The 25,431-nt window shown below is 40.7% G+C and overlaps 1 protein-coding gene across 2 annotated transcripts in view; it reads right to left on the bottom strand.

The window, feature by feature from the left end:
- Window positions 1-25,431, bottom strand: part of wdr11 (WD repeat domain 11) — a 226,940-nt gene that overhangs the window by 11,162 nt on the left and 190,347 nt on the right. For both annotated transcript variants that reach the window (XM_014154429.2, XM_014154430.2), the window contains exons 23-24: window positions 22,161-22,350; window positions 15,226-15,321 (exon numbers count right to left, since the gene is read on the bottom strand). In XM_014154429.2, coding sequence (XP_014009904.1) covers window positions 15,226-15,321; window positions 22,161-22,350 — 286 coding nt within the window. The remainder of the gene's footprint in view (window positions 1-15,225; window positions 15,322-22,160; window positions 22,351-25,431) is intronic.

Here is a 25,431-nt window from a genome sequence, read left to right as displayed (position 1 = left end):
AGAGAAAGCTTGTTGGACATTAAGAAAGCTTTGTTGTAGAGTGTTTAACACAAAATCCAAGGAGGGCCCAGCTGAGTATAAGACTATCATCTGCATATAAATGGATGAGAGAGAGCTTCCTACTGCCTGAGCTGTGTTCATGTAAATTGAGAAGAGCGTGGGGCCTAGGATTGAGCCTTGGGGTACTCCCTTGGTGACAGGCAGTGGCTGAGACAGCAGATGTTCTAACTTTATACAGTGCACTCTGAGGTAGTTAGCAAACCAGGCCAAAAACCCCTCAGAGACACCAATACTCCTTAGCTGGCCCACAAGAATGGAACGGTCTATCGTATCAAAGCTTTGACCAAGTCAATAAAACTAGCAGCACAACATTGCTTAGAATCAAGGGAATGGTGACATCATTGAGTGACACATCCATAACCAGATTGCATACCAGAAAGATACTATAGACGTCAAGAAAGCCAGTCAGTTGATTATTGACAAGTTTTTCCAACACTTTTGATAAACAGGGCAAAATAGAAATAGGCCTATAACAGGATCAGCTTGATCTCTCCCTTCAAATAAAGGACGAACCGTGGCTGCCTTCCAAGTAATGGGAACCTCCCCAGAGATGACAGGAAAGGTCAGAGATAGGCTTGGCGATGATAGGGGCAGCAACCTTAAAGAATAAAGGGTCTAAACCATCTGACCCAGATATTTCTGTGTGGTCAAATTTAAGGAGCCTCTTTAGCACCTGGGATTCAGTGATCGCCTGGAGAAACTTTGTAGCGGGCAGGGAAAAAGAGGGAGGAGCATCAGGGCTAGTCGCATTAGAAGGGGTGAGAGATGAGGAAATGTTGGACGGGCAAGGAGGCATGGCTGAGTCAAATAGAAATCCTGACTTAATGAAGTGGTGATTAAAGAGCTCAGCCATGTGCTTCTTGTCAGTAACAACCACATCATCAATATTAAGGGACATGGACAGCTGTGAGGAGGAGGGTTAATTCAAGAGGTCTTTAACCTCTTACATCTAGACGTTCTGCTAGCGGAACACCGCTCCAATATCCAATGATAGGGCGTGGCTCGAAATACAAACTCCTCGAAAATCCGAAAACTTCCATTTTTCAAACATATGACTATTAAACACCATTTTAAAGACAAGACTCTCCTTTATCTAACCACACTGTCCGATTTCAAAAAGGCTTTACAACGAAAGCAAAACATTAGATTATGTCAGGAGAGTACCCAGCCAGAAATAATCAGACACCCATTTTTCAAGCTAGCATATAATGTCACAAAAACCAAAACCACAGCTAAATGCAGCACTGACCTTTGATGATCTTCATCAGATGACAACCCTAGGACATTATGTTATACAATACATGCATGTTTTGTTCAATCAAGTTCATATTTATATCAAAAACCAGCTTTTTACATTAGCATGTGACGTTCAGAACTAGCATTCCCACCGAACACTTCCGGTGAATTTACTAAATTACTCACGATAAACGTTCACAAAAAACAAATTATTTTAAGAATTATAGATACGGAACTCCTTTATGCAATCGCGGTGTCCGATTTTAAAATAGCTTTTCGGTGAAAGCACATTTTGCAATATTCTGAGTAGATAGCCCAGCCATCACAGGCTAGCTATTTAGACACCCACCAAGTTTAGTACTCACCAAACTCAGATTTACTATAAGAAAAATTGGATTACCTTTGCTGTTCTTCGTCAGAATGCACTCCCAGGACTTCTACTTCAACAACAAATGTTGGTTTGGTTCCAAATAATCCATAGTTATATCCAAATAGCGGCGTTTTGTTCGTGCGTTCAAGACACTATCCGAAGGGTAACGAAGGATGACGCGCCGGCGCGTTTCGTGACAAAAAAATTCTAAATATTCCATTACCGTACTTCGAAGCATGTCAAACGCTGTTTAAAATCAATTTTTATGCGATTTTTCTCGTAAAATAGCGATAATATTCCGACCGGGAATCGTTTCCGTTCAAAGACTGAAAATGTAAAATGGACTCTTCACGTGCACGCGCGCACCTGTCTCATTGTTCTCAGATCGACCACTATCCAAATGCGCTACTGTTTTTCAGCCATGGACTGCAAAGTCATCATTCAACGTTCTGGCGCCTTCTGAGAGCCTATGGGAGCCTTAGAAAGTGTCACGTTACAGCAGAGATCCTCTGTTTTGGATAGAGATGACAAAGGAGGCCAAGAAATGGTCAGACAGGGTACTTCCTGTACAGAATATTCTCAGGTTTTGGCCTGCCATTTGAGTTCTGTTATACTCACAGACACCATTCAAACAGTTTTAGAAACGTTGGAGTGTTTTCTATCCAAAGCTACTAATTATATGCATATTCTAGTTTCTGGGCAGGAGTAATAACCAGATTAAATCTGGTATGTTTTTTATCCGGCCGTGAAAATACTGCCTCCTATCCATAACAAGTTAACCTTTTTCCAGAACTTCTTGGGGTTAGACCCACAGAGAGAACTGCTCCTTAAACGAACTAACTTTGGCCTTCCGGATAGCCTGAGTGCACTTATTTCTCATTTGCCTGAACGAGAGCCAGTCAGAAGGTTATAACCAGAAAGGTTAACACTCTTCCTTAACCTGTTAGGGCTAGGGGGCAGCATTTGCACGTCTGGATAAAAAAAATGTACCCGATTTAATCTGGTTACTAATCCTACCCAGTAACTAGAATATGCATATACTTATTATATATGGATAGAAAACACTCTAAAGTTCCTAAAACTGTTTGAATGGTGTCTGTGAGTATAACAGAACTCATTTGGCAGGCAAAACCCTGAGACATTTTCTGACAGGAAGTGGATACCTGATGTGTTGTATTACCTTTAAACCTATCCCATTGAAAAACACAGGGGCTGAGGAATATTTTGGCACTTCCTATTGCTTCCACTAGATGTCACCAGCCTTTACAAAGTGTTTTGAGTCTTCTGGAGGGAGATCTGACCGAACAAGAGCCATGGAACGATGATGGCCCATTAGACACCTGGCGTGCGAGTTCATGTTGGGTACCGTCGTTCCAATACGTTATAAAAGAGTTTGCATTCGTCCACCTTGAATATTATTCATGTTCTGGTTAAAAAAGGCCCTAATGATTTATGCTATACAACGTTTGACATGTTTGAACGAACATAAATATATTTTTTCCCCTCGTTCATGACGAGAAGTCCGGCTGGCTTAGATCATGTGCTAACAAGACGGAGATTTTTGGACATAAATGATGAGCTTTTTTGAACAAAACTACATTCGTTATGGACCTGTGATACCTGGAAGTGACATCTGATGAAGAGAATCAAAGGTAATGGATTATTTACATAGTATTTTCGATTTTAGATCTCCCCAACATGACGTCTAGTCTGTATCGCAACGCGTATTTTTCTGGGCGCAGTGCTCAGATTATTGCAAAGTGTGATTTCCCAGTAAGGTTATTTTTAAATCTGGCAAGTTGATTGCGTTCAAGAGATGTAAATCTATAATTCTTTAAATGACAATATAATATTTTACCAATGTTTTCTAATTTTAATTATTTAATTTGTGGTGTTGACTTGACTGCCGGTTATTGGAGGGAAACGATTTCCTCAACATCAATGCCATAGTAAAACGCTGTTTTTGGATATAAATATGAACTTGATAGAACTAAAAATGCATGCATTGTCTAACATAATGTCCTAGGAGTGTCATCTGATGGAGATTGTAAAAGGTTAGTGCATCATTTTAGCTGGTTTTATGGTTTTGGTGACCCTGTCTTTGAATTGACAAAACATTACACACAACTCTTGTAAATGTACTGTCCTAACATACTCAATTTATGCTTTCGCCGTAAAACCTTTTTGAAATCGTAAAACGTGGTTAGATTAAGGAGATGTTTATCTTTCAAAGGGTGTAAAATAGTTGTATGTTTGAAAAATTTGAATTTTGACATTTATTTGGATTCAAATTTGCCGCTCTTGAAATGCACCTGCTGTTGATGGAGTGCACCACGGGGGGGACGCTAGCGTCCCACCTAGCCCATAGAGGTTAACAAAGTTGACCATTTTCACTGTAGCGTCCAAAACGTCTTTCAAGCTGTCAGGCATTGCCTGGGCAGCAAGCCTCTTGGTGGATGCTACAGTATACCCAAGTGGCATCGGGAGGAACTGCTTGCATACGCGTTACCACTCCACTATGTCTCCCTGTCATGGCTTTTGCGCCATGAGTAAAGATACCAACACATCTTGACCACCAAAGTCCATTTGATGTCACAAAGCTGTCCAGTACTTTAAAAATATCCTCTCCTGTTGTCCTGGTTTCCAGTGGTATGCAGAAGAGGATGTCTTCCTTAATTCCTTAAGTTCACCATTCTGCAATTCTCACTGTTAAACATCGCACAGTGTTCAACACAACGGCTCTTTATGTCAATCATTTGATCTGATCCTCCACAACAGTATGGGGTTTGCCTGTCCTAACCACTCGGTAGCTCACCATATAAGACGCTTCTAGCCCCTTCTTACTAATGGTATCTGTTGCTTTTATACATGTCTTACTACTCAAAAGTCTTAACCTGTTGGGTCTAGGGGGCAGCATTTGCACGTCTGTATAAAAAAAATGTACCCGATTTAATCTGGTTACTAATCCTACCCAGTAACTAGAATATGCATATACTTATTATATATGGATAGAAAACACTCTAAAGTTTCCAAAACTGTTTGAATGGTGTCTGTGAGTATAACAGAACTCATTTGGCAGGCAAAACCCTGAGACATTTTCTGACAGGAAGTGGATACCTGATGTGTTGTATTGACTTTAAACCTATCCCATTGAAAAACACAGGGGTTTAGGAATATTTTGGCACTTCCTATTGCTTCCACTAGATGTCACCAGCCTTTACAAAGTGTTTTGAGTCTTCTGGAGGGAGATCTGACCGAACAAGAGCCATGGAACGATGATGTCCCATTAGACACCTGGCGCGAAGTTCATGTTGGGTACCCTCGTTCCAATACGTTATAAAAGAGTATGCATTCGTCCACCTTGAATATTATTCATGTTCTGGTTAAAAAAGGCCCTAATGATTTATGCTATACAACGTTTGACATGTTTGAACGAACGGAAATATATTTTTTCCCCTCGTTCATGACGAGAAGTCCGGCTGGCTTACATCATGTGCTAACGAGACGGAGATTTTTGGACATAAATGATGAGCTTTTTTGAACAAAACTACATTCGTTATGGACCTGTGATACCTGGAAGTGACATCTGATGAAGAGAATCAAAGGTAATGGATTATTTACATAGTATTTTCGATTTTAGATCTCCCCAACATGACGTCTAGTCTGTATCGCAACGCGTATTTTTCTGGGCGCAGTGCTCAGATTATTGCAAAGTGTGATTTCCCAGTAAGGTTATTTTTAAATCTGGCAAGTTGATTGCGTTCAAGAGATGTAAATCTATAATTCTTTAATATTGCGGAAAGAATATTGCTTCCATCAATGTAATTGTCTGCATCATTTCCAATCCCCCATTTATTTTTTGGTAAATATATATATCACATACACATACCTATATAGACATACATACTTTTTTAAAGAATATACCTTTTTTATTATTCCCAGCAAACCCTAACACCGATCGCCCAATTGGAGCAAACTAATTAACACTTTGGCTTTTACCTTCAATTTATTCATCTTATACACATTTTACAGACAGTCTATTTTACAATAGTTATTTTTTGTTTGTTTCTAGTCCTTCCTCTATTTCTGACGTCCATCCAGTTTGATTTCTATTTGTAACTGTGCTATATCACAAAAGTTCTGAACCTATATACATTTTACAGACCCCGTATGTTTTACATTGTTAATCTTGTTATTAGTCCCACCCTTCAGCTCCATTCAACCCCTCCCATCTATCCATCAACATCATCCATTTCGGATTTCTATTTGCCATATATTTTTCAACTGTGCTGTGACGCTTCACAAAACAATTGAACCTTTCTATTCTCATAGCTTCTACAGACTGTAAATTAAAATAAACATTTTTGCTAAAATAATTATTATATTATTGATTGATTGACTATGGCTTTTCAAATCACCCAGTAATGCTATCTGCAGCGTTAGTTCTAGGCAAATGTAGCAATTCTTCAGCCATTCCTGGACCTGTGACCAAAAACGAGCTACATATGGACAATACCAAAATAAATGATCTAATGACTGCCTCCTCACAGCAGAATCTGCAGAGCTGGGAAGATTGTATCCCCTATACAGTGGGGGGAAAAAAGTATTTGATCCCCTGCTGATTTTAAACATTTGCCCACTGACAAAGAAAGGATCAGTCTATAATTTTAATGGTAGGTTTATTTGAACAGTGAGAGACAGAATAACAACAAAAATATCCAGAAAAACGCATGTCAAAAATGTTATAAAATGATTTGCATTTTAATGAGGGAAATAAGTATTTGACCCCCTCTCAATTAAAAATATTTCTGGCTCCCAGATGTCTTTATTACAGGTAACGAGCTGAGATTTAGGAGCACACTCTTAAAGGGAGTGCTCCTAACCGCAGCATCTTACCTGTAAAAAAGACACCTGTCCACAGAAGAAATCAATCAGATTCCAAACTCTCCACCATGGCCAAGACCAAAGAGCTCTCCAAGGATGTCAGGGACAAGATTGTAGACCTACACAAGGCTGGAATGGGCTACAAGACCATCGCCAAGCAGCTTGGTGAGGTGACAACATTTGGTGCGATTATTCGCAAATGGAAGAAACACAAAAGAACTGTCAATATCCCTCGGCCTGGGGCTCCATGCAAGATCTCACCTCGTGGAGTTGCAATGATCATGAGAACGGTGAGGAATCAGCCCAGAACTACACGGGAGGATCTTGTCAATGATCTCAAGGCAGCTGGGACCATAGTCACCAAGAAAACAATTGGTAACACACTACGCCGTGAAGGACTGAAATCCTGCAGCGCCCGCAAGGTCCCCCCTGCTCAAGAATACATATACATGCCCGTCTGAAGTTTGCCAATGAACATCTGAATGACTCAGAGGACAACTGGGTGAAAGTGTTGTGGTCAGATGAGACCAAAATGGAGGTCTTTGGTATCAACTCAACTCGCCATGTTTGGAGGAGGAGGAATGCTGCATATGACCGCAAGAACACCATCTCCACCGTCAAACATGGAGGTGGAAACATTATGCTTTGGGGGAGTTTTTCTGCTAAGGGGACAGGACAACTTCACCACATCAAAGGGACAATGGACGGGGCCATGTACCGTCAAATCTTGGGTGAGAACCTCCTTCCCTCAGCCAGGGCATTGAAAATGGGTCGTGGATGGGTATTCCAGCATGACAATGACCCAAAACACACGGCCAAGGCAACAAAGGAGTGGCTCAAGAAGAAGCACATTAAGGTCCTGGAGTGGCCTAGCCAGTCTCCAGACCTTAATCCCATAGAAAATCTGTGGAGGGAGCTGAAGGTTCGAGTTGCCAAACGTCAGCCTCGAAACCTTAATGACTTGGAGAAGATCTGCAAAGAGGAGTGGGACAAAATCCCTCATGAGATGTGTACAAACCTGGTGGCCAACTACAAGAAACGTCTGACCTCTGATTGCCAACAAGGGTTTTGCCACCAAGTACTAAGTCATGTTTTGCAGAGGGATCAAATACTTATTTCCCTCATTAAAATGTTAATCATTTTACAACATTTTTGACATGCGTTTTTCTGGATTTGTTTGTTGTTATTCTGTCTCTCACTGTTCAAATAAACCTACCATTAAAATTATAGACTGATCATACAAAATAAATTATAGACTGAACGTACAAAATCAGCAGGGGATCAAATACTTTTTTCCCTCACTGTATATATAACATTCTATTAGTTGGAAGAATTGTGTATAGTAATTTAAGTTTTGAATTCGGCGTTATTTTGCGTATCAATTCATAAACCATGTGCCATGGAATGGCAACTGCCAACTATGTGTCTGTCTATCCCTGTTCTCTCCTCTCTGCACAGGCCACACAAACGCCTCACACCGCGTGGCCGCTGCCACTCTAACGTGGAGTTCCAGGTCTCCGGCACCCTCTGGAACTGCCGGTCTGCGGCCAACAAGGCAGAGTTCATCTCAGCCTATGCTACCCTCCAGTCCCTCCACTTCTTGGCGCAGTGACGGAAACATGGATGACCACAGAAAACACTGCTACTCCTACTGCTCTCTCCTCTCCGGCGCGGCCCACGCTTGGATTGCGTCCTACCTGACAGGTCGCTCCTACCAGGTGGCGTGGCGAGAATCTGTCTCCGCACCACGTGCTCTCACCACTGGTGTCCCCCACGGCTCAGTTCTAGGCCCTCTCCTATTCTCGCTATACACCAAGTCACTTGGCTCTGTCATATCCTCACATGGTCTCTCCTATCATTGCTATGCAGACGACACACAATTAATCTTCTCCTTTCCCCCTTCTGATAACCAGGTGGCGAATCGCATCTCTGCATGTCTGGCAGACATATCAGTGTGGATGACGGATCACCACCTCAAGCTGAACCTCGCCTCGGCGGAGCTGCTTTTCCTCCCGGGGAAGGACTGCCCGTTCCATGATCTCGCCATCACGGTTGACAACTCCATTGTGTCCTCCTCCCAGAGTGCTAAGAACCTTGGCGTGACCCTGGACAACACCCTGTCGTTCTCCACTAACATCAAGGCGGTGACCCGATCCTGTAGGTTCATGCTCTACTACGTTCGCCGAATATGACCCTGCCTCACACAGGAAACGGAGCAGGTCCTAATCCAGGCACTTGTCATCTCCCGTCTGGATTACTGCAACTTGCTGCTGGCGGGGTTCCCTGCCTGTGCCATTAAACCCCTACAACTCATCCAGAACGCCGCAGCCCGTCTGGTGTTCAACCTTCCCAAGTTCTCTCACGTCACCCCGCTCCTCCGCACACTCCACTGGCTTCCAGTTGAAGCTCGCATCTGCTACAAGACCATGGTGCTTGCCTACGGAGCCGTGAGGGGAACGGCACCTCCGTACCTTCAGGCTCTGATCAGTCCCTACACCCAAAGAAGGGCACTGCGTTCATCCACCTCTGGCCTGCTCGCCTCCCTACCTCTGCGGAAGCATAGTTCCCGCTCAGCCCAGTCAAAACTGTTCGCTACTCTGGCACCCCAATGGTGGAACAAGCTCCCTCACGACGCCAGGACAGCGGAGTCAATCACCACCTTCCTGAAACCCCACCTCTTTAAGGAATACCTGGGGTAGGATTAAGTAATCCTTCTACCCCCCCTCCCCCCAAAAAAAGATATAGATGTACTATTGTAAAGTGGTTGTTCCACTGGATACCATAAGGTGAATGCACCAATTTGTAAGTTGCTCTGGATAAGAGCGTCTGCTAAATGACGTAAATGTAAAATGTAAATGAATGGGCACATCGAAAATCTCTCCCCAACTATTTTGCAATTTATATGGCATAGCTATCACTTTTTGGTCCTTAAATGAAATTGGTATATGTTTTTATTTATCACACTTTTCTTTAACCATTTATGTTCATTGATACAGGGCCGACATACAAGTTCCTTACTTTCTTCCCCTTCTACTTGCCTCTTCCATTTTTGTGGTAATGCTGCAATTAATTGGTTGTAATTTTGGGTAGAGCAGACATTTCCATATGTCTGTGTTAGCTGCATGTGTGACATCACTCCACCAGTCGTATTTATAATATCATTCACTAAAATTATACCTTTTTTAAACATTTCTTCGAAAAATCGTTTTTTTGTTTTTTTTAAATCAATTACCGTAAATTCCGGACTATAAGCCACAACTTTTTTCCCACGCTTTGAACATCGCGGCTTAAACAATATATGGATTTTTCCCACTTTCAATTTTTTTTCTTACAAAAAAACATTCTGTGACGTGCTCAGTTTTTTGGCGGCATGAAGCTTTCATTAGACCAATGAAATTGCCAAACGGGTTAAGGTTAAACAACTTTTTTGTTTACTGTTTAGATTAAATCGAGCGCTCTCAACCTTCCCATCATTCTGATTACGGTAGTCATTTTGTCACCCTCATCATGGCAAAGACATGGAGAAATGCATATGATGCAGCTTTCAAGATGAAGGCGATTGATCTGGCTGTTGGAAAAAGAAATAGAGCTGCTGCACGGGAGCTTGGTCTTAATGAGTCGATGATAAGACGTTGGAAACAGCAGCTTGAGGAATTGACTCAGTGCAAAAAGACAACTAAAGCTTACTGCTAATTTTAAATGTTTTGTTACAAGCCGTGTTTCGTTAAAGCCTGTGTAAAGTTAATTTGTTTCAATGTACCGGTAGGCACCTGCGGCTTATAGACATGTGAGGCTTATTTATGTTCAAAATAATATTATTTTTTTAAATTCAGTGGGTGATGCTTATATTCAGGTGCGCTTAATAGTCCGGAAAATACGGTACTATATTTGAATTTAACCACAATATTTGTTGTATTAATTGTTCTGTCTTTTCAGGTGGATTAAACTGAAATTGCAACCAACTTTCTAAGGCTCGTTTAACCTGTTATGGCTAGGGGGCAGTATTTTCACGGCCGGATAAAAAACGTACCCGATTTAATCTGATTATTACTCCTGCCCAGAAACTAGAATATGCATATAATTATTAGCTTTGGATAGAAAACACTCCAAAGTTTCTAAAACTGTTTGAATGGTGTCTGTGAGTATAACAGAACTCATTTGGCAGGCCAAAACCTGAGAAGATTCTGTACAGGAAGTACCCTGTCTGACCATTTCTTGGCCTTCTTGATTATCTCTATCCAATACAGGGGATCTCTGCTGTTATGTGACACTTCCTACGGCTCCCATGGGCTCTCAGAAGGCGGCAAAAAGCTGAATCGTGGCTTTGCAGGCTATGGCTGAAAAACAGTAGCGCGTTTGGATAGTGGCCGGTCACAGTACTATGAGACTCAGGCTCGTGCACGAGTCGACTCCATGTTTTTATTCTTTCATCTGTGAACGAAAACCACCACTCCCGGGCGGAATATTATCGCTTTTTTACGAGAAAAATTGCATAAAAATTGATTTTAAACAGCGTTTGACATGCTTCGAAGTACGGTAATGGAATATTTCGATTTTTTTTGTCACGAAATGCGTCGTGCGCGTGACCCTTCGTCACCCTTGGATAGTGTCTTGAACGCACGAACAAAACGCCGCTATTTGGATATAACTATGGATTATTTTGAACCAAACCAACATTTGTTATTGAAGTAGAAGTCCTGGGAGTGCATTCTGACGAAGAACACCAAAGGTAATCAAACTTTTCTAATAGTAAATCGGAGTTTGGTCAGGGCTAAACTTGGTGGGTGTCAAAATAGCTAGCCGTGATGGCCGGGCTATCTACTCAGAATATTGCAAAATGTGCTTTCACCGAAAAGCTATTTTAAAATTGGACACCTCGATTGCACAAAGGAGTTCTGTATCTATAATTCTTAAAATAATTGTTATGTTTTTTGTGAACGTTTATCGTGAGTAATTTAGTAAATTCACCGCAAGTGTTCGGTGGGAATGCTAGTTCTGAACATCACATGCTAATGTAAAAAGCTGTTTTTTGATATAAATATGAACTTGATTGAACAAAACATGCATGTATTGTATAACATAATGTCCTAGGCGTGTCATCTGATGAAGATCATCAAAGGTTAGTGCTGCATTTAGCTGTGGTTTTGTTTTTTTGTGACATTATATGCTAGCTTGAAAAATGGGTGTCTGATTATTTCTGGCTGGGTACTCTGCTGACATAATCTAATGTTTTGCTTTCGCTGTAAAGCCTTTTTGAAATCGGACAGTGTGGTTAGATAAAGGAGAGTCTTGTCTTTAAAATGCTGTAAAATAGTCATATGTTTGAAAAATTGAAGTTTTTGTATTTTTGAGGAATTTGTAATTCGCGCCACGCCTATCATTGGATATTGGAGCAGGTGTTCCGCTAGCGGAACGTCTAGATGTAAGAGGTTAAAAAATAAGGATATTTTGGAGATTATTTCCTTTTCAAACAACCGAAAGTGGGCAGGTGTAATCTGAATAAAGGGAAAAAGGCCCTTCTTGAACATAGGATGAGACATTTGTACCAATTTACTAGAAAACCAGTTTGGATTTAAATATAACTTTGGTATGACTGATGCCTTTAGTGAGAGGTCTAATGCTTTAATATGTAATAATTTCTGCCCTCCGAATTCATATTCGTTATATAAATAGACCCTTTTAATTTTATCTGGCTTGCCGTTCCAAATAAAATGGAATATTTTTTGTTCATATAATTTAAAAAGCAGGTCACTAGGTGTAGGCAAAACCATAAGCAAATAGGTAAACTGTGATGCTATTAAAGAGTTAATCAGGGTGATTTTTCCACAAATAGACAGGTATTTTCCTTTCCATGGTACCAAGATCTTACCTTTTTTTGCCAACTTTCTATAAAAATGTATTGAAGTGTGATCATTTCTTTCTTTTGGGATTTGTATACCGAGTATGTCCACATCTCCATCAGACCATTTAATTGGTAAACTACATGGTAATGTAAAATGTGCATTTTTTTGTGATCCAATACGTAATATAATAATTATCATTATTTGGTTTTAATCCAGAGAGGATAGCAAAAGTATCTAGATCCTCTATGAGGCCGTGGAGAGACTAATTGTGGTTTTATAAGAAAACATGAATCATCGGCGTACAATGACACCTTGGTTTGTAAGCCACGGATTTCTAATCCCTTAATATTATTGTTTGAGCTAATCTTAACAGCTAACATTTCAATGGCAATAATAAATAAATATGCCGATAGTGGACAACCTTGTTTTACTCCTCTAGATAGTTTAAAACTTTCTGAGATGTAGCCATTATTTACTGTTTTACACCTAGGGTTACTATACATAACTTTAACCCATTTTATAAGAGATTCCCCAAAATTGAAATATTCTAGGCATTTATATATAAACTCCAGTCGTACTTTATCAAAAGCCTTTTCAAAATCAGCTATGAAAACCAGGCCTGGTGTCCCCGAAATGTCATAGTATTCTATTGTTTCCAGTACTTGTCTTATATTATCTCCAATGTATCGTCCATGTAAAAAACCTGTCTGATTAGGATGAATAATATCTGACAATACTTTCTTAATTCTATGCGCCAAGCATTTGCTAGGATTTTTGCATCACAACACTGAAGTGTAAGAGGTCTCCAATTTTTTAAATGGACTGTATCTTTATATATACCATTTGGGTCCCGTTTCAGTAATAATGATATCAGACCTTGTTGTGTGTCTGATAATCTACCATTTATATAGGAGTGGTTAAAACATGCTAATAATGGTACTTTGAGTATATGAAAAAAAGTGTTGTATACTTCCACTGGTATGCCATCCAGCCCTGGAGTTTTCCCATCCTTAAAGGCCCTAATTACATCAAGAAGTTCCTCCTCTGTAATTTGGCCTTCACATGAGTCTTTCTGTACAGATGTTAATTTTACATTATTATTAGGGGAAAAAAACATACAATTAGTTTCAGTTAGTGGAGCTAGAGGAACCTGAAACGAAAACATATTCTTAAAATACTTTTCTTCCTCTTTCAAAATATAATTTGGTGAATCATGCGTGACTCCATCATTTGTAACAAGTTTTAATAAAAAAATGTTGGTAGCATTAATATATTGAAGATTGAAAAAGAATTTGGTGCATTTTTCCCCATATTCCATCCAGTTCGCTTAATTTTTATAATATATTACACTGGATCTTTCTTGAATAAGTTCCTCCATTTGTTTTTGTTTTTCCTCTAACTTATTCTGTGCCTCTATGGTACCGTTTTTTATTGCTATCTAACTGTACTGTTAGTCCTTCAATTTCCTTTGTTTAATATGGACTCTTTTGATCTAAATTGCTTTTGTTTTATAGATGAGTACTGAATTGCATTGTCTCTAAAGGCACACTTAAGTGTCCCATACAATAAGGGGATCTGCTGTACCTATGTTATATCTGAAAAAGTCAGTTATAAATTCTTCTGTCCTAGTTAACCCACTGTTCCTAGTCATTGTAAATAAGAATTTGTTCTTAACTGACTTGCCTAGTTAAATAAAAAATACATGTAAAAAAAAAATCTCTCTCACAGGTGCAACAAATATAGCCTCTTACATGCGTCAAAATATGTTAATACATCAGAAACAACAATACCATGCGCCCACTAGTGGTGAAAAGGGTTCTGGCACTCCAAAGATACGGTAACCATTAGAAATTCAATAATTCTATCCCCAGCCACAAAATGTACCATAATTTACAGTATGCTGCAGTAAAACATAGTATTTTACTGTTGATAATACCCAACATTACTGTATAAATTACAAATCAAATCACATTTTATTTGATATTATTTGATATAGTGTATAGAAATGTTGCGCAATAAGAACACATTTCATTTCACGCATCAACAAGCTATTTTAGGAGCTGAATTTCTCCAACTCTGTTCCTTGAGAGCTAACCCTCCTGAAGGTTTTCGCTCCAACCTCAGATGTTACTAACCTATTTCAGCTTATCAACTAGCTAATTATCAGCCTCACATTCCAAAATGTGTTCCAATGGCATGAAGTGTTTGATTTGATTTTTGATTATATTTGCATTGATGTCAGAGTGATTAGAGGGACAATAGAGCGCCAAGTACGAGGCCATTAGCAAGTTTGGTAGGCTACTAATGACCATCAGTGGTACGAGTGGCGGCATTCATACAGAGCGCAGTTTTGGAGTAGCCTTGTTACTGTAACTCAGCGGTCACGTAGAATTTGACTGTGGTCATAACTGGTGACTGCCGGTGTGGCTGTAATACGGTCACCTTAACAACCCTATTGGCGCGTCTTCATCCTCCACTGACAGGGGTGTTGGAGGGAAAGAGAGCAACAACACTCATCCCTGTCCATCAGGCTCCACCCAGAGTGGAGGCTGGGCGAGAGGGGGTGAGAGAAAGAGGGAGCGAGGGAGCAAGCAGAAAAGAACAGTGTGTGCGTTGTAAATATTTTGTGTGTGAAAGAGTGATATTCGTATGAAAGACCGACTGCAGTATATGTTCTTCTGCAGGTGTGCTCAGGCGAGTGTGTGTGTACAAGTGTTTGTGTACAAAATAGAGATTTAGTCTGATAGAAAGAATACAGTATATTGTATTTGTGTGTGCATATGACAACTTCTACAGAAGCCCATACAGTAGTGTAAAGACAGTAGTACTGACCTGTCCCAGCAGGAGGAGCTGGTCAGCACACTTCTTGGTGTGTTCATAACTGGACCTCTTCACCTCCTGTAGATGGACTCGCTCCAACTGGAACCTCTGTTACAACATACAGAGAGCGAGATTGAGAGATGGAGAGAGAAAGAGGTGAAGAGATGGAGAGATTATTATTTAACATGTACTTATCCAGATTCGTATCATTGAAATAAAAATCTATTTTACAAGAGAGACCTGTTTCAAGATGGCAGCCATCAACAGTTACTAAAGTTACACACATATAGTAAAGGTACATTCAATTAAGTTATAAACAAAACATAGCAAAAGCAATCCTCAAGTCACGTGGTACGAGTGGCAATCACAATTGTCATCTAGTTATTTAATCGACCAACCTCTTAAATTCCCGAAATATAAAAATACATTTTTGGCCTGGTGAGATTGTTTAAGAGATCATTACATGAGTAGAAGAAGAGAAAGTATGAGAGACAGGAGATGGAGAGTAAGAAGGTAAAGGGATAGAGACTAGGTAAAGAGCAGACCATGTCATTACATTTTGTTTAAATATTCAAGAATCATTATTCTATTGCACTGCCACGCTTCACCAGACATTTATATTCCGCACCACCCCATCACAATGATTGCATTTAATGTTCACTGCAGGATAATTGATGGAACTCAGACAAATGCATGAAAGTGTTTTCAGAGCAAAGAAGAAAAGTAATAAAATCTAGAATTACATTGTCTAGTGGATAGACTCGATGGATTTTCCAAAACACAAGAGCTAATCAGAGTATTATAAGAGGACTGACGAGAAGATGCTGGGCAGAAGAAGTGCTGTGTACCACCCATTACCTAGTTAAATAAAGGTTAAATAAAAATAAATAAAATACCAAAGTTCTCTATGACAACTAAGGGGAGAGTGCTAAACACATATGTTCACTGCAGGTAAATGTAGTGTTCAGAACATGTTGCTGCAACAGTTGAAGATGGATAGAGGAGAGAGTGGTGGCTGTTTTGGTGCCATCATCATCTTCCCCATCTGCTACACCATCTTAGTTAACCTGCTAAAGCTAAAGAAGAGAGCAAAAGTGTGGAGGCGAGCTGAGCCTGATGAACAAAGAGACTGAAATTTGACAGAGATTGAAAAGTGTCTTGTTACTTGAAGTTGACCTTTGCTTATTGTCTAAGTTCAGGGGGGTTCTGTTTTAACATGCTCTGACCACAGTCCTGCCATGAATCTCCTGTGATGATCCAAAGGATCAGGTTACAGTGGATCAGCTCTACAGAGCTCTCTCTCTCGCAGAGGGGGAGAGGGATGGATGTGGGGGGGGGGGTTTATGACACCTCGATCGTAAACCATGGGCAGCAGACGATTCCTTCTGAGGCCTAATTTGGGCAAATGGAATGTCTCTGTGTTACAGAAGAGTTTAGCGCCCAAGAACTTCAACATCAAACCATGGACACTGGGACAATTTATTTCAAAATCCGAATATTGGGACTGATGAGAGATGGAATATGGAAAATTAACGTCTATTTTGGGATGTCATTAAAAGTTGCATGAAGACGTTATAACGAAAACATTGTAACTTGAAGAATTTTCATACAGTGTATGTCATGTTTACATGCTTTGCGTTGTGTGGAAAATATCCAGGATTAAGTGAATGTTTTGTGACGATAAGATTGTGATTTTATTTCTCTAACGAGATCATTGTAAATTGTGATACCTTGCCTCTTAACTAGCTACACCCCAGGGAACCCAGAGAGTGTGTCAGCAAGACGTAAACACCCCCTTTCTACCCGAGGGTATAAAGCGTTTTAGTTAAGAATTAACATATCAGACTAGAAGGGACACAAGCTGCAGCTGAGGCCTACAATTAGTCACGACCCCGAAATGCAACACGAGTTTGAAGAAGACAAAGGAACCTTATAACAATCAATGATACAGTTGAGTACTGAGACCTGTATCTAAGAATGTGAATTTCAGCAGGACCATATGGTTCTTCTCTTCAAATCATTGTTCGTCTACACTGCTTTTATCACCACTCTGGAATCATTGACATGGCTGATTAGCTGTCCTCAGGAGACTATTCTTCCAGAACGAGTGCAAGTAAACAGACAACTAAGAAGGACAATATGACATCTTGTGGACAATCAGAGACTTACACCTGAGAACGAAGGAGAAGGACATTCAAAGAACAAGGCCTCTGTCAAACCCTTATCACTGAACCTGGCCCACGAAGGTCTGGGCCCAACAGAGATACACCAACAAAGACCTTCAACGTGCAATTTTTTAAATAAAAAACATCCCTTTTTCAGGACCCCATCTATCAAAGATAATTCGTCAAATCCAAATGACTTCACAGATCTTCATTATAAAGGTTTTAAACACTGTTTCCCATGCTTGTTCAATTAACCATAAACAATTAATGAACATGCACCTGTGGAACGGTTGTTAAGACACTAACAGTTTACAGAGGGTAGGCAATTAAGGTCACAGTTATGAAAACTTAGGACACTAAAGAGTCCTTTCTACTGACTCTGAAAAAAAAAGAAGAAAGATGCCCAGGGTCCCTGCTCATCTGTGTCAACGTGCCTTAGGCATGCTGCAAGGAGGCATGAAGACTGTAGATGTGGCCAGGGAAATAATTTGCAATGTCCGTACTGTGAGACGCCTAAGACAGCGCTACAGGGAGATGGGACAGACAGCTGATCGTCCTCGCAGTGGCAGACCACGTGTAACAACACCTGCACAGGATCGGTACATCCGAACATCACACCTGCGGGACAGGTACAGGATGGCAACAACTGCCTGAGTTACACCAGGAATGTACAATCCTTCCATCAGTGCTCAGACTGTCCGCAATAGGCTGAGAGAGGCTGGACTGAGGGCCTGTTGTAAGGCAGGTCCTCATCAGACATCACCGGAAACAACGTCACCTATGGGCACAAACCCACCGTTGCTGGACCAGACAGGACTGGCAAAAAGTGCTCTTCACTGACGAGTTGCTGTTTTGTCTCACCAGGGGTGATGGTCGGATTCACTTTTATCGTCGATGGAATGAGCGTTACACATTATCAGGGACACATTATTCAATTTCTGTTAGGCACATGTCTGTTCAGTGTATGTCTCAGTTATTGAATCTTATGGTCATACAAATATTTACAAATGTTAAGTTTGCTGATAATAAAACGCAGTTGACAGTGAGGACGTTTCTTTTTTTACATACATTACTTCTTACCCATAAGAGCGGCAGTTTGGGGCACGGTATTCGGACTAAACTAAGCGTAGTTTACAAATGTATCCAAGTGTTGTTTCTCTCTCGCTCTATATTTCCATCTTGGGTAACCAGTGTCATATTAGTCTGCCAGGGACTTGTTGTCATCGTATTACGTTTCTATTCAATAACCTATACCGTTGGTATATGTGTATCTTATGTTATCACTTAGCTTATTAGTGAATAAATAACCAAATCAATTTGTGTGGTATGGAATGATCAGTGAGACCCGGGTTTGTGCAGATTGATGGAGTCTACGATGTTCAGAATGAGACTGATATGAGGAAACTATTAATTGATGACTGGTATGATATCTATATATTCTTGAGTTAATTTGTGAAATGGTAACTCATTAAACTTTTCCCATGGTGCCCCAAATTCCTAATGAGTTAATTGTTACATGATTAATTTAATAGAGTAATAAACATAGTAGGTAATTATTCGATGAATAGCAGTCATCACATTAATGATAATGGACTGTCGTAACGTGACTGTTTTATAATGAGTGAAGTCGATGGAGGTTTGTTTAGTGTTATATCTACACTATTACTTTCAATTTAGTGGAGACAATGGAGTGTGTTAAGTGTTATATTCACACTCAATCACTTCGAAAAAAGTGGAGATGGTGGAGTGTGGATAGCACTGAAGGGTGTTTCCATAGGAGGCGGCCCAATTTCATTATAAAAGGGAGAAGTAGGATGATAGATATTCATTCTTCCTCTTTTGGATGTTGTGGGCGGTGGAGGCTGGTGGGGCGGACCTGTGGGAGAGCGGGCTCATTGTGGTGGTTGGAGTGGAGTGAACTGTCAAAGGTGGTTTCCATGTTTGGTACCGTTCTGTTTGTTCCGGCCAATGCGGTGGGCCCGTCTTCTTACGGCTCCAATCACCGGCCTCCACTGCTTGTGAGTATTCTTTGGCAGTTTTACTTAAATGCAGGGGAGCTAGTTACGCATGTCTGTCTTTACTTTTTGAGGGAAAATGTACTTGATACGATTGTGATACCCTGGATAAGAGCATCTGCTAAATGACTAAAACGTCAAATGTAACTAGAGCTTTTATTCAATTCAGTGATTAATTCTGTGTCAACCACCTGCTTTGGACATAAAACCACATACAAAGAACAATATTTGCTTATTGTTCAGTAGGTTCAAAAGCCTTCCATAGACATAGACTGTCAGTGTACTCTCATTAGGCTCATGTTATGGTGATTTTGGAATACTCTGACAAATGTATTTTTGACTGAAAGCTTATCACATCTTATCTAATATTGCAGATCATTTTTCTTCATGTTGATATTGGTGGGCAATGGGCATGTAGCTGAAGTGTCTCAGAGTATCTAGGATCAGTTTTGCCTTTTAGATAACAAGGAATAACATTGTGGGGGTCCTGATCCTAGATCAGCACTCCTACTCTGAGACGCTTGATCCATACAGCCCATGGAATATGATATTACTTGACACTAGTGAACAACGGACAGTGTACCAGCAGCACTTGTGCTCTGAGTCTTTCATCATTGTCTACTTTCATCTCATGGGCATGAGATCATAGAGGAATAAGACTTATTTCAACAATTAAAGGGGAGGGGAGAAACTGGTCTGGCTCTCACAGATGTTGTCGAGACAAATAAAAACAGGACTATTGTTATGCTTTCGAGCATTGACGTGATTATTCTAGTGAAACTGTTCTGGTATTTGATGTATTGAGTAGAACAACTACCAGTCAACAGAAAAAGCTTTCTGAATTGGTTTATGTGTCAATGCCATTTCTTATGATAATAAGTATTGTTAAATTACACTTTGAACATGGAAATATACGGAACAAAAACATAAACGCAATATGCAACAACAAAAGATTTTACTGAGTTACAAATCATATGAGGAAATCAGTCAATTGAAATGCATTAGGCCCTAATCTATGGATTTCACATGACTGATATGCATCTGTTGGTCAGAGATACATAAAAAAAAATAGGCTTTCCAATGGGCCTTAGGATCTTGTCGGGGTATTTCTGTCCATTCAAATTGCCATCAATAAAATGCAATTGTGTTCATTGTCCATAGCTTAAGCCTGCCCATACCATAACTTCCCCGCCACCATGGAGCACACTGTTCATAACGTTAACATTAGCAAACGGCTCGCCCACACAACGCCATACATGTGGTCTGCGGTTGTGAGGCCAGTTTGACTTATTGCCAAATTATCCAAAATGACGTTTGAGGCGGCTTATGGTAGAGAAATGAACATTAAATTCTCTGGCAACAGCTCTGGTGGACATTCCTGCAGTCAGCATGCCAATTACACACTCCCTCAAATCTTGAGACATCTATGGCATCGTGTTGTGACACAAAACTGCACATTTTAGAGCTGCCTTTTATTGTCCCCAGCACAAGGTGCATCAGTGTAATGATCATGCTATTCAATCAGCTTCTTCATATGCCACACCTGTCAGGTGGATGGATTATCTTGGCAAAGGAGAAATGCTCACTTACAGGGATGTAAACAAATGTGTGCACAACATTTGAGAGAAAAAAGAAAAAAAAATTGTGTGCAAATGGAACATTTCTGGGATCTTTTATTTGGTCTCATGAAACATGGGGCCTACACTTTACATGTTGCTTTTATATTTTTGTTAAGTGTACAATCCAAGATTGATATTTCCTAGGCCCTAAAAAAAAGTATGTTGCTCGAAATCTCCATTAGACAGACCGACAGAAGAATGTGACGCTCATGAAGGCCCAAATGCACCATCTCTGATTAAAAAGTATTCTCCATCAACTTGGCAACTGACAAGCGGATGGATCACAGCTGAGTCCGGTTGTCACGTGGTTGCCATGTCAACCAGTCATGCGATAGACATAACAGAGACAGGCCAATCAATATACACCGATTTAGCACACCTCCTGAATCCTAACCCTCCTGTGTCCAAAATGGCAGCTTATTCCCTATATAGTGCAAGTACACTAATTTTGACTAGGGCCCATACAGCTCTGGTAAAAAAGTAGTACATTATGAAGGGAATAGGGTGCAATTTGGGATACACCGAGAGGATCCAATCAATTATTAAGGTTGAAAAAAATCCACCAGCCTTGCTGGATTGTTTCTCAGGGCACTCTTCTCTTCTCCGTCCAACTACTCAGTTTCTTTTCTCCTCCGCCCTACACTCCTATTTTTTCACTCCTCCCCCATCTCCTCTGCAAAGGCAAAGGGATACTGCCAATGACAGAGCACACCACAAACAACGGCCCAAAGAGGGAGGGCAGTTGGCGGTTTGTGTGACTGTGTTGACCGGTCAAAACTGCTGACACGGCAGAATGGCTGAGGTCACAGGGGACTGTCTGCTAGAGGAATTACTATGTGGTCTGGGGCCAATACAACCTGTGGTGTTGACAGTTTGACAAATGTAATGGTATATACCCATTAACTCTCAAACACTGACGCCCACCTCCTTGGACGTTAACTAGAATAAATCCCTTGTAGAGACAACACATTGATTTGTTAGACCAGTGGATGCTGGTGTCACTTTAAATTGGAGGACGGGCTGATTGCAATGGCTGGAATGAGCCTGTTCTCCAATTTCTCCCTCAACCAGCTTCCAGTGTGTTAGACAAGGCACACTGCCTAATAAAAAAACATCCTAAACGTCCATTTGTCCATTCTTTCGCTCACCTGGAAATAGAAGCTCTCACACAGGGTGTCGTGGTAGATGTCCAGGTGGCCCTGTGGGGTGGCCTGGGTCCCCTCGGCTGGGGTCTGGCCCTCGGGGACGGGCACACTGAGGTGGCGAGCCTGGGCGAACGACTGGAGGTAGTGGGCCGCCACCGTCCAGAACTGCAGGTCCGACTCGTCCCCAAACAGCCTGCATTGGGACACAACCAGGCCAGTGTTCATTTGGCACCAAACTAAATAAAACGGACTGAAACAGGAAAGGATTACCTGTGTGTGTCCATTAAGGAACCCCTTGATTTGTTTTACATGGCAACATAATTTTTTTGCTAGGGTGTGCTGACGAAAATAGGCCAAAACAGGGATGCACTACCTGGGGATCCGATAAGAAACGCTCATTTTTATTTGCAAAACGTTCTGGTACAGTGTGTCCAAATAAACACCCTGATTGCACTTGGTTTTGAAACGTTCGCTGTGATAGCAATAATGGATCAACCACTAATGACCGCACCACATGACCAGTTCTGCATGAAACCATCCCCACATCAATTCGTCGTTTTACTCCATCTTTCTGCTATATGCTTTTAAAACATTTTCACAGTGTAATATCGAACCGTTGCTAGGCTACCCCCCTTCACTAACAAAGGGGTACAAGAACATCAAACCACTATTGTAAAGTTTAATGTGAGTGTAAGAATCTTCTGAACATGGAAGAAAAGACACCTTAATGTGCATTCTTCTTCTGAAAAGGAGAGTCCTTGGGGATTCTCGGGCTTGGTGGGTTTAGAACAGTCAAAATGGGTTACAAAAACATTAATCATAGTTCAGAGCAGATTGTTTCTGCAGGTTTATGTAAGCTTGAGGGTGTAAAGTTAAGTTTAGACAAAGCTAGATCTCCTGACTTGGCACTAATGGTTGTAGCTCAATGTTAAATTGAAATCTCCCTGCCATCATATTTAAGCCAATATGACACCAATGTCGTAGGCTATTAATTTAAACAAGGATATATCTGACGATATCAGGCCATATACATTAAAGCTGTGTCACGACATGCCCTTGGGGGGGAGGATCATAGGCGCCCCCTCTCTCCAGTTTTATGATGGTCATAAATATCTGCAGGAAAACTCTTCCCCCCCACTCTCAGAAATGGAAGTTAATCCCTTTGTTACCACAGAGAGAGACGTTGCAGTAAGGTAACATCAAAAGGTTGAATAATTAAACAGTATTTCTGTATTCCAAACATTTGGAATGATCTGTGTGTATTTAAAGAACAATCCTGTCGAATTTGTTAATAATTTGTTATGTAACTAAAGACGGTAGGACAACATAACTATTTCTGGATGGGTATAATTGTCAGTGATCTGGTCCACATTCAAATGTGGGGGAACGTATATGATTAAATATGAAACTATTTGTGAGAATATATAATGTGGTGTTAGCCTTCTAAATGAGAGAATTGTTTTTCATATGAAGTATTAACCAAGTCAGTGGCCACGCCCCCATGAGTACAGACATTGCATCGGCGTCATGGAACGCCCCCCTTTTCCCAGAAGTGTATAAATCCCACTTCTGACAGAATTTACATTAGTCAAGCAAACGCAGGGACGGGGTCCCCACGTTGAAATGGCTACTACTCTAGAGGCCAACGAGACTGACAGCGTGAGCTGAGAGTGACGTAATGGCTAGAATTCTATTTTCAACAGAGAAGAAGGAAATCTACAAAACTGAAGACTACACAGGAACATTCAGTCTGTAAACTCGACCGAGAACCACCAGGTAGTACTCTGAAAGATCCATTCTGGAGAACATTTCCCTATCGAACGACCATTGGCATGCCGGACGTATCCATTATAACAAGCTACAACTAAGAAAGACTGATCTCTGGTGGACAAACTAGAGACTTTCTGTTGACTGACTCTCCAGCAGACGGACCGGTGATCACAGAGAGACAACAAAGGCCTACACTCGTAAATATGTAATTTGAAATTTATTTTCGAATGAGCGGCTGTTCATGTGCAAAGTATTAGCATTTCCATGAGCCTAGTTATCAGCTGTGTGTACAATAGTGGAGTCCTTTGTCTGTTCTCCTGCTCTTTCTCACCTGCTCCTCCCTTTTCATTTGGTGAAACAAGCCGTCATATTGGTTTAGTCCACTAGGGACTTTTCATTGTATCATATTAGTAACCAATGTATAACCTATCCAGGGTGTGTTCATGTACTTCTGTGTGATTATTTAGTTAGTAAATACATAAATAAGCCAATTGGTATATCGCTGATTCATCATTTATGCTAGGGTTCGTGCAGATATCCAAGAGTTTGCGACATTCACAATGAGACTGATAGAAGGTAAACAATTAATTAATGACTGATTGATGACTGAAATTTAAGAGATATATGAAAGAGTAAATTCGGAAAACGGTAACTCGTTAAATAAACTTTTTCCGTGGTGCCCTAAAATTGCTGATGAGTTAATTGTTACATAAGTAATTTTATCGTAATAATCAAACATAGTTAATAAATTTTATAAAACAATTGTTATCACATTAATGATAGTCCAAAGACACGACAGCTGCAATATGTAATTTTCTGGCCGACCTGACCAAATTCACATATACTGAACAAAATATAAACGCAACTTGTAAAGTGTTGGTCCCATGTTTCATGAGCTGAAATAAAAGATCCCAGAAATGTTCCATACACACCAATTTCAATCACTGTTAGTGAGCATTTCTCGTTTTCCAAGATAATATGCCACACCTGTCAGTTGGATGGATGAAGAAGCTGATTAAAGAGCATGATCATTACAGTGGCACCCTGGGCTGGGGACAATAAAAGGCCACTAAGTTGTGCAGTTTTGTCACACAACACAATGCCAGAGAAGTCAAGATTTGAGGGGAGCGGGCAATTGGCATGCTGACTGCAGGAATGTCCACCAGAGCTGTTGCCAGAGAATTGTTCATTTCTCTACCATAAGCGGCCTCCAACGTCATTTTAGAGAATTTGGCAGCACGTCCAACCGCAGACCACATGTAACCACGACAGCCCAGGACCTCCACATACAGTTTCTTCACCTGCGGGATAGTCTGAGACTAGCCACTAGGCCAGTTGACGAATCTGTGGGTTTGCACAACCGAAAAATGTCCTGACAAACTGTCAGAAACCATCTTAGGGAAGCTCATCTGCGTGATCATCATCCTCACCAGGGTCTTAACCTGACTGCAGTTCGGCGTCATAACCGACTTCAGTGGGCAAATGGCCACTGGAACGCTGACAA

The sequence above is a fragment of the Salmo salar genome, chromosome ssa18, assembly GCF_905237065.1.
Source record: "Salmo salar chromosome ssa18, Ssal_v3.1, whole genome shotgun sequence".
Lineage (NCBI taxonomy): Eukaryota > Metazoa > Chordata > Actinopteri > Salmoniformes > Salmonidae > Salmo > Salmo salar.
Note: the sequence above shows the minus strand (reverse complement) of the source record. Positions and strands in the feature narration are given on the sequence as shown.